Source organism: Nothoprocta perdicaria, unplaced genomic scaffold, assembly GCF_003342845.1.
Source record: "Nothoprocta perdicaria isolate Ctin4 unplaced genomic scaffold, notPer1 scaffold_269, whole genome shotgun sequence".
Classification (NCBI taxonomy): Eukaryota; Metazoa; Chordata; class Aves; order Tinamiformes; family Tinamidae; genus Nothoprocta; species Nothoprocta perdicaria.
The window spans coordinates 595,599-606,666 of NW_020455498.1; the positions used below are offsets into that span (position 1 = coordinate 595,599).

Sequence of the window (11,068 nt, forward strand, 5' to 3'; positions counted from 1 at the left end):
TAAATCAGCATTTTCAAACTTACCTACAGTGAAATTCTATATCCCTCAATTTCAATTTTGCTGTTTTATTCTATAGAACTAAAATTTCACCTGTGAAGTGAATCTGCAAATAAATATGTAGTCTGTTTATTTTTTTATTTTTAAGACATATGAAAAAACACAATTTGCCTTAAAACCAGTGGGCACTATATGCCCATGACTCCTGGCACCTGAACTGAACTTTGAACCTAATTCTGCAAATTTTCCAAAGGGAAATATCAAAAAGTCCTATATTCTAATGTTGACCTTTATTTGCTTTAGCAATTACTTCAGAACTGGCAGTCCTGTAGTTTTGCTTAGAACTACCTTATTTAGTGTTATCTAAATTTTCTAAAATACTTCTGCTCCGTTGTTTTAATCATTCTGCTTTGTAATTTATGCTGTCTACTTGTGTTAGCAAACTGCCAAGTTTATGACCTCTATTACCAGAACCACTACAGAAAACTCTGCCTTCCCATTCATGCATGCACATGTCTTTGGAATTCATGGTAATAATCGATTACAACTAATCATGTCAATATATTAATATGTTAACCTACACAGAACTCTTCTTTCTGATACAGAATCTATTTTAGAAATATAAATTATATTTTATAAATATCAGGAATGCCAATTCTAGTCTTTCAGGCTGGCAATGGGAGTTTTTAAATGGTCATCAAGAGCTCTTACAGCAGAAATGGAGATTTCCTTAGGTGTGAGCAGCACCTGGACTATGCTAGCCATTCCGGGCAAACCTCACTTACAACTAGGCAGGAATAGCAAAAACACCAACCTGGAGTTGCACCAATTGCATTTATATCACATCTACTATTTTAATACCTCTCACAGCAAAAAAGGCAGTAAAACTTAACCCAAAATAGTAACATCTACTTTGTCAGCCCTGTGACAGATCACAACATTCACAGTAGGAAAACTGCAGATAGCCAGTTGTTTTTGAGAGATTTATGAACAGGGACAAATAATCTTATTTATTTATTTGGCAACTAGGCAAGATGTAGAAATAATCCAACAATAAAAAATAGTTACAGACTCAAATGAACACTGAGCCACAAAGGCTCTATCTTCATTTTTATACTGTACAGTAGCTATCCATTAGGTTTAGARTAATGCTTTTCATTTTCACAATAAAGCTATATTACAGCAAACATGTAAATGTTACTTTAAAGAATTCTACAATTCTGCTTCACTTTAATCTGTTCTTTTAAAAAATACCGATTTTCTTTCAATTCGATGTTTAAATATGTTTGAAGTTATAACAACAGAAGCCAGCCTGAAGTACGATAAAAAAGTGTCTGCTTTCGATGCATTTTTGCTACACAAACTCACTGGTTCAAATAGTAAAACAGTTAAGCATATTTCTGGCACGCACATTAAAAAAAGTACTAATCACATAATCCATACCCAGATGCTTATTGGTAAAGTGTGCTTTGGAATGGCATGGCTTTGGAATGTTCTGAACAAGGGCTGTGATTCCTAAGAGCAGATAGATTCATCTCCAGCAGCTGCACTAGTTACTGCCTGAACCTTCTACCTAGAATTAGAATCAGAGCCCTCAGGTAAAACTCGGTCAGCGTGAATAAGCCTACCAGAAATTAGTGCAAACCTACACTCTGTGGCTTGAAAGAAAAAAACATTAAAAGTAAAGTGCAGCAACAATGTCTATGTAGAAACTGCAGTGAGGTTTTAAACTGATGAGTTCTAGATTAATAAAACAAGCCCATCAAGCCAGCTTGTGACCCTTATCATGCAAGAGAAGTCCTTTCAGATGTGTCGCGCTCATACTTTTTTAGGGTTGATTTCTTTCTGGCCATTTCTTGTTTTAGAGGCCTTTTTGGGGCCACTGACCAATGGGTGGGTATTCTTTGCTGGTGCTTTGGATGCCCCACTGCGACCGCTGCGTCCCGCGTTCTGGTTCTTGCTGGGGGCCGTTCGCTGCTTTTGCTCCTGCAGTCGCTGTTCCCATCTCTGCRGAAATTGGCAGAAACAGAGAGAGTCAGGGAAAGACGTTACCATAAGTAACTGAGTCTTAGTCAACGCCAGCCCAAACCATACATACTAGTGATGATCACAGTGGTTTTATGTCTGCCCTGCAGCCGATTTATCTCTGTATTTTATTGCTGTTTGCAGCAACCTGCCACGTGTTCTGGGTTGGGACAATTTCCACAATCTGAGCCGAGAAGAATGGCAGGTCTTTATCCTGCAGAGCAAGCCCTGCATATTGCCCCTCCTGTTTCTTCAGCAGTCCTGTGAGGTTGGCATCACCAGAAAGCAAAGAACCCTTTCACAATATGTATTTATATGCACAGCCACAAAGGATTACAAAGGACAGTTACTTTCTGGTTCTTCTTCTCCCGGAGYTGCGAAGACTGGGCATAAAATGGTTTATGTTACAGGCAGAACAGAGAGATGACCACCAAAATCACAGTGTACTTGGAGGTGCAATGGGACAGTTGTGGACAATGCTGCATACGCAGCTCTCTCTAGCAGCAYCCCTGAGAAATTCTGCAAAGCAATGAGCTCTACCCACCCATCAAAGAGAACAGCTGCCAGATTTCCAAACTCAAAAGCAGTGGTTAGAAAAACAGGATATTAGAGCAAGGTTAAGAGTTCAGGTGGCCTGAAATATGGTGATTCACACTACACTCTAACACTTCTAGGACAGAAAAAAAAAATTAAGAATTTCTTTTTCTTAAGCAAACAAACAGGCAGCTGAAGCTGGAAGGTATTTCACTGTTCCTCTCTCCTAGTGAAATTTTTCTTCTGRAAATCCCAAAGAGAGGGTCTTTGCCCACTGATCAGAGCTAAGACAATGCTCTGCAGTTCGGCTGTTTAGTATCTCAGCACTGACTCTGTTGCTATTCGGGGTTGCAGGCTGGCTGCAGAGGAGATCAAGCATGTTGTGGTTATGTTAACAGATGTCTTCTGTGACCCACAGCTAGCTCAAAACACTCATTTTAAGTGGTAGCTCAAGATAAAGTTGGATGCAAGTCTGCAGAGATGAATGATGGGCATTGAAATGAAACCACTGCAATACCTAGCTCCATACTACAGACAGTCATTAAGTTGGGGGCATTATAAGCATCTTTTTAAAACAAGTCTCAGCAGGCATTTAGGTGTGTCCCACTGAAACATGTAGAAATTAGTATTTAACATATGAAACTATAAATAGGAGAGACATTATGTGTTTTGAGAAGTAGTTTTGCAGGAATGTCTTTGTTGTGACAGTCTATGAACAAATGTGCAAAGCAGTTTCAAAACACAATGAAATATGACTAAGTAGTGTGAGGAGGCCACTAGAACACACTGTGCACCAGTAACAGGTCATTAAGTTGACAGTTAAGGCCTTTCAAATGTCTCAGTCAGTGTCAATACACACATAAATCCCACCTGCAATGGCAACTTTTAAAAAATATTTTAAATATTTATTTTTTCCACATACAGGATTTTTTTTGATTAAATGGGGAGAAAAGGGAATGATGAAATAATCAAATACAATTCAAGGAATTGGTCTGTAATTTGAAAACTCCTGCTAACAGAAGCATCTGCTTTTCTTCCCCTCCTATCAATCGCCAATTGGCACTTAACTGAAATAATTAAAATAAATTAATGTTTTGAAAATGCCTTTTCAGATGAATAACTGATGTAGTTAATTCTATCTCTAAAGGTGCCAGGAAGAGTCTATTTTCTTCATCCACGCTGTTTTTGCATTGAAAGGAAAGAGAAGCACAGACGCAGGAAATGATTTCAAGTGCTACCCTGAAGTACCAAGACGTCGGCCTCTCCTTCCTCCTCCGTCTTTATACTTTCGACTTTTCAGGCCCCTGTCCCCTGAAACGAGTGAGGGGGGGCCCAAGAGCTTTACTGGGTCTTTACAGGGCGGCAGCTGCTGAGCAGTCCGTTTCACGAGTCTACCTAATGTGCACTATCTGCCCCTCTGCATATCCAACTTACTATCTGCCCCTCTGCATATCCAACTGCCCCACTTATCCAACAGCTAGGTGCCTAAGCAGGGATTTGAAAGAAATTCCTAGGTTTGTTATTAGTAGGACCACATTTACTATCCAACACATCACCCAGCCTCCATACTGAGGAACAGTTTGCAGATAAAACAGAAATAAAATTTTAGAGACCCTAACATGAAAGACTAAAACATTCGCATTTACACTTACGCCCAAACATAGTAATGTACGAGAAAAGTAGTCTCATTTTTAGAAGTATTAAAGTTCTGAAGTGAAATCAATACCCAGAGATATTYAGTGCATTGGAAATTCAAGCCTTCTTTTCATTGCTGAAACAGAATATAAGTGCTTAACTTTTATATCAAGAATTATCAGTACTCTTTTCATTCATAGTATTTACCTTAAATCTTTTGTTTAGTTGATCCTTCCATTTTTCAACTAAACATCCATCAAGAAGCATCAACCTGCAAATTAAGAAATAAATGTGAGTTACAGATAATTCTAGTTTTGAGTCCTGAGATGTCATTTCAGGTGATTTAATAAACCTTGAAGTTGAAATGAGCCACCAAGTACTGGCACTGGCAATTTCTTCATATGGGTAGCTCTAGAGAAGGATGGGACACATTTTCACCATAAAAATATTTCTAAATGCTTATACTAATACTCTTAAAATTCCATTCCAAGCTCTGTAATCATTTAGATCAAAATCACATCAATATTTCAGATTTATGGGAAAAGACAAGAAAATCATATTCCTCTTCATATTTTACAACCAAAACAGTTTCAAGAAAATATTCAGAGCTCTCTGTCCTCACTTTGCAGGAGAAAATTGTCCAGTTCTAGTCACTGGTAATRAAGATTTAGGTTGTAGAATATGTCCTAGAACATATCCTAAGAAACTCTTTACCTTTCTTTATTATGTGTTTTTTAATTATGTCTAATATGTATATRTATGAAAACATGTTCTGTATATTATGGATAAAATAAAATATTGACCTAAACGAGGAGAGGGCAGTTAAAAAGTATTTTACTTCTGAATTTATAAAAATAAGTTTCATATGTACCAGTAAAATACATTTTAAGATACTTAACATGTTATCTGATGATTTGCAGTCATATACATTACTACCTATAAATGTATTATGAAGATATTTAAAGTGAATATTCTAAAGTGAATTTAGAAAATGCATGAATGGTGATATGTGTCTACCAATGACATCTGGCTAACTCCTACATGAGTCTGCCAGTCAAGGTGCTATGAAATGAACGAAACAAGGGTGACTATTACATAACATGTGCCTTCACAAGTTCCATTCATTATATTCTGCTTATTCTGAAACACTCTGATGTCACACCTTCTAGGTCCTAACCTAGAAACTCTTATTTTTATAGCACAGGGATGATGGAATTTCTATATTTCCTGTTATTGCTAAGTAGTTCTACAAAAGGTATTTTGTAAGTCCTTAATATATCCCAATTGATTTTGGGAGGCTTTAATTAAGACATCAATGTTTCCTAAAGAAATCAAAGCATCATGATATGTGTGCACAGTCTCAAATAGCACCTAGTTGGCAGGTGGGCTTTTCACAGCACAACAGGGTCTCACTTTTCAGTGTTCCTGAACAATGTTGTCATTCAATCCATGTCAAAGAGAGTATCAAATGCTGCCAACCATATCCAGTAGCACTATTATCTATTTTGCCCAAATATAAAATGACAATATCGAGTGCAAACCCCAGGGAATCAGACTAACATGATACACGTCTCCTTTCTAAGGAGTGATTATAGAATAACCATATAAGACCAAAGCTAAGGCCACATCATAATGAATGAAGGCACAACATGCTGAATATCTGAAGCATCTTTTGTTCTGGACAAATTACTGAGTGAAACCTTAACCCTGCTCCAGAACATTGGGTGTTTTGCCATCAACTTCTGTGGAGCCAGAGCTTCCACCCGTTGTGTCTCTGACATTTTAAAAAGCCACTGTAACTCAAAACCTTCCGTTTACATACCACTGAGTTCAACAGGAAACACATATAATAGTTTATGTTTCTTTTTCAAATCCATTTTAGTACACTATATGAAATTAAAAACCTCAGTGACCTTTAAAAACCATCACAAAATATTTGGTAATTGGTGTGTTTTTCCATTGTAATTGAGAAGCAGATCGTGATCTTTCACTTTTCAAATCCCCTTTCCCTGATAACCTCCTGAGAGGCAACTACAACACAGTTCTGCAGCTCAGTGCTCCTGAATAGCAATCACAGTCACGGTCTTTTTCCTAGAATGGGAAACACAATTAAAGAGCTCTGAATTGATCTTTGTGATATTCTCCCAGATCTGGAGWGTGCTACGTGACAGCAGCACAGCAGGTCTTTTAGCTTGCAAAAAGTTATGTTAATAAGATGTTCAGATGGTAGCTTCTAGAAGCACCTATAAAATGCTTTTAAAGTACCAACATTAAAATGATTTAAAATATGGGCATGGCCCGTCAAGTTCTGTGTGTAGATATACTACTGTAGATCCTTACAACCGCACCTGTTCAATTAACAGTCATAGTGCTGTAGGACAAGGCACGGCGTGTCTTACGAGTAACCTTACCCCCAGTGCATAGGACAGACTGACATGTGCTCATCATACATGTCCTGTCCTGCTGGGGTCTGTTGCTACTGGTGCACTTGGGTGCTGAAGGGATGTTAACTTATGCCTCAAAAAATTACTCTTGTGATCCACCATTCTCTCTCTTTCCCCAGACCAGCATGCTGGATTTCCTTCCAGGTCTGGAGTTAGGCTGACTGACAGTTTAAAGGTCTGCTAAAGTTATTATTRTTATTTTAAATCAGACAGCAAAACTAGCAAGCTGCTCTGCAAGCATTTACTCTTCATCAGCCATSTGGAAGCCGAAGCTGCCACGGCTGCTGCTTTGGCTAGTGCTGGTGCAGCTGTGGGATCAGAAACATCTCACTGATGGCACCAGTCTGAAGTACAGACAAGCTGAACGAGAAGGGCTGACTACATCTCCCRCAGCCCTGTGGACTCCCTCATCTCCTTATCCACCCCTAGAGAGGTAGAAATTTGCCGTCCTTGGAGCTGCTGCACGGTGTGGTGGGAATGAAAGGAGTCCTGACATGACAGACACTGTCAGCCTCGTACCTCTGGAAAACAGCCCTAGAAAAACACTCTCCAACAGCTGGAGATGCCTGAACTCCTGCACAGCATRTGAAACAAGATGCTGCTCTTAATGACACCAGGGTTTACGCTCYACGTGAGAGCCAGGTTTCCTAAGTACTGCATGGTGAGTCAGTGCAAAACATGAACTGTAAAAGTAATTGAAACACAGGGGTCTGTATGTAGGTTATCTTAAGGAAAACAATCGGTGTAATATTAGCTATAGACTTACAAAATATGTACAGAAAGGGAGTTTTGCCTCTTTCTCTTCTATTACAGCTAACTGTAAAGCTAATGCTTCTCTGATCCATATAGCAAGTGCTCACCTTGAACGCCATTCATAACACATGATGAGGACATCCTGCTTTGGTTGAAGAGGTGGACACTGGCACGAGGAATTTGTAAGAAGAGGCACTTGAGACAGAGGAATAGGCATCGACGACTTGAGGATGTCTTTTACTTCAACCACAGTTGTTATCTCATTGCAGCTCCCTCTTTCTACACTTCTTACTTTAGCATGAATGACTGCAATCAGAAAAACAGGCATAAGAACAGTGCCTTGTATTGGAAACTTAAGTACATCTTAAAAACAAATAAAATGTCTTGAATAGGAAGTGATCATTCTGGTTGYGAATCTAGAACTATTCCTTCATGTGTGGGCATGTACAGTGGCTTAGAACAACAAAGGCACAATCCTGATTTGGTTTTCAGTAGGACTGTTGACAAGTGTGAAATTAAACATGTGCTTAGAGCTTTGCCAGATCAAGAGGGATTATCTAGCCTGGAACTGCACACACACAAGTAGTTCCTTTGACTCACACTTGAATAACCCACTGCATAAATCAAGAGATTATTCCATAGCGGTGCATGGTGCTATTTCAATTAAGTAATGAATAATTTACCTCACAGACAGGTTACATTAATGCAGTCCTTTCAGTAATAAAATCATTTCACTGTAGTGTGCACATGGGAATTAAAGCCTCCCTCTTGAAAGAAAAGAGGATTTGAAGCAAGCAGTCAGAGACTTAGGGTTTTCATCATGACTTATACTTTTTTCTTTTGCCTTCTTTTTTTTTTGAGAGAGAAGCTCAGTATTGAATTACGTTTCAGTAGTAAAAATTCCCAAATAAAATAAAGTTCTAGAAGGTGTTCTGATTCTGAATTGTTAAGGATTCACATACTTATCTTTCATTGAGGAAAACTTAATGCCTGCGGAGTTGCAAGAAACTGAAGRTCTACAGATCGCTCTGAGGACAGTACCTGCCCAGTTTTGTACCTGAGAAGCCTGGAGGTATCTACTGCTGTACGACTGCACACAGTTTTTTCCTTCTTAAGTCTCGATGCCAAGTACCAAAACAGAGAAATGAAGAAAGATTTTTACATGAAGGACTTTGTCTCTAGGAAGTATCAGAATTAGAAGGATGTTAATCCCAAACTATCATGAAATTCCTCTGTGAAATTAGCAGTGTATGTGCCTCAGCTCCAAAAGCTGGATTCCAAACCTCTGTGTGCACTAAGTCCTGTCAATAGTGCCAGGAACGTTGAGTRAGAAGGGAATGAATGATTAGGCCCCAAAGCTTTCTTTTATGAAGTTCAACATGCTGATTTAATAACAAGTGGAAGAAAGGCACAGTCACAGAGGTTTTGAAGGAAACAGCAAAATACAGGTGTCCTWTTTTCTCTTCCTTATTATATACATTAAATGCAGACCCAGCTGACATAGAACATGCTGTGATCAGYGTGCAGCAACACTGCCCCTGGCAGCTGCCAAGCCGGAGGCAGTTAAATGCATCTCAAAACATTTGGAATAAATTTCAAGCACAGAGGATGGGACAGCTCTAATGCAGACTGGGTTTTATGCGCTCACCTTATCAAGACATAAATAATAGCTACAAAATGTATTGGGAGTTCAGTTTTAGACTCACAACATATTTTAAAGTGTGATTGAAACCAACTAGCACCTCAGCTCCTAAAGAACAGAGAAAAGTTTGAAAATATTTACCTATCATATTTGCATGGAATTTAGTTGGAATTTGCCTTTCAGTGATCAATGCAGATGTTGACCCACTACTGTAAGCATGATAAATATCTATTGCAATGAATGGTTCCTGAGAACATTATAAAATTATAGCTATGGTTATAATTATGTTTATAGCTATAGACAGGCAATCAGCKATTTCTCTCATTTTAACAACTGAAAAAATAATTCTAAGCAGATAGAAAAACAACTGAACTGTCTACATTAAAAAATCTGTTTTACTTGTAACTTGTTCTCCCTTTTTCCATTTCCCAATCATATTCCACATGAATACATCTGTTTATTTTAAAAGAGGCTGAATAAAAACATACCTCTCAAAAATAGGATCTTGATTTTACAAACTTGATGCAAATAAACTATGGAAGCTTTTGTAAACCTAAGATCCCCCGTTGTTCAGGCAACACTCTCACCAATGTCAGTAGAATCTGAATTTGAATGGCTAAACCTGTATTTCAGCATAGTCACTTCATAGTACTTCTTTTTCACATATTTCAGGCAGTTGTGGAAGGTCATTCTTCCACTTGAACTATCTGTCACTCCTTGGACACTGAGGTGGATTAAGGAACTACACGCACCAAAAGGCCACGACAAAACTAACTTTGTAAGTCAGATGTTGAGTTTGATTATTCCTACCAAGCTAGATGTGATTTCTTGTAGTAGTAGTGGTAAAAAGACTGAAGCAAATAACTACAAACTTACTTTCATTCCATATCAGGTAAATAAGAATTTAAAAGTCTATTGTAACAAGATATAATACCCCTATTATACAAGAAATGAAAATATCCCTTGAAGAAACAACTTTTCTCTGAAAAAAAAAGTCCTTACACTGCACTACATCATGATACAATATCTTAAATTCACAGTTAACAGCAGTTTTCTATTGACAGTACAGAAGTTTGATTTGGTATTTATCTCATCTTACCTAGCTTTTTTTCCTGACTCCTGAGATCAAAAATCCCAGGGGTCAGGACAGAGGGGGGCAAAGGCAGAGTGGGGCGCCCACTCACTTGCATTGCCAGTGTGCCATACAACATATCATAAGACTCCTGGCTGGCTGGTGTAAATTGTCCTTGAATTCAGTGGATCTATGACAGTTCTTCACCAGCTGAGGCTCTTGCTAGTGAGCAGAAGATAGAATATAACAATTTGTGAGTAATAAAGTTACTTTTGAAGTATTTCATCAGGTTGCGTCACCTTCCTTAACCCATAAGGTTCAAAAGGCACGTGATAAAAGTCAACCCTGCTTTATTCCACCTGCTGAAGGCAAGCAGGAGCCAGCTACGTCATGGTCACGCTCACACTGAATCCAACTGCATTAACCAGGTGTGACTGCCACACTAGCAAGCAGCACTTCTGAAGAGCAACCTGTGTTCACGAGGCAATTTAATGAGCTTTTTCTCCCCCTTGTTTTTTATCAGAAAAGCACTGCCATCCACACAGGGACGATTACTGCCTGTCGGAGATGGGCACCAGTAGTCGCACGTGCTAGTACCCGGTTTTGGAAGAGGAAGGTTGAAAGAGCGAGAGCTGGAAGGGCTGGAAGAGTGAGGGCTGGAAAGGCTGGAAGAGTGGGAGCTGGAAGGGCTGGAAAGGCTGGAAGAGTGGGAGCTGGAAGCGCTGGAAGAGTGAGGACTGGAAAGGTTGGAAGAGTGGGAGCTGGGAAGGCTGAGGTGCCGCAGGAAGGGCGACACCGCAGCTGTACAAGCCCGCTAACTTACTGTAGCTGTAGTTCTTGCTCAGGTAGGTGGACAGCGTGGGCTTGATCTTCTTGCACCTGCACCGCTCTTGGCGGGAAGGGGAGAGGGGCCGGTTAGGAGGCGGGGGCGCGCGGGGCCGCGCCGCCCGCGCCCGGGGCGCCCCG

The 11,068-nt window shown here is 39.5% G+C and overlaps 1 protein-coding gene across 1 annotated transcript; it reads right to left on the minus strand.

The window, feature by feature from the left end:
• Positions 1-1,506: 1,506 nt before the first annotated feature.
• On the minus strand, positions 1,507-11,034 carry SFRP4 (secreted frizzled related protein 4; the record flags this gene model as incomplete). The annotated part of the gene is made up of 4 exons (XM_026040810.1): positions 1,507-2,004; positions 4,399-4,462; positions 7,496-7,694; positions 10,926-11,034. Coding segments are annotated over 4 exons (561 nt in total), but the record flags the coding sequence as incomplete, so codon positions are not given.
• Between the last annotated feature and the right edge of the window lie 34 nt (positions 11,035-11,068).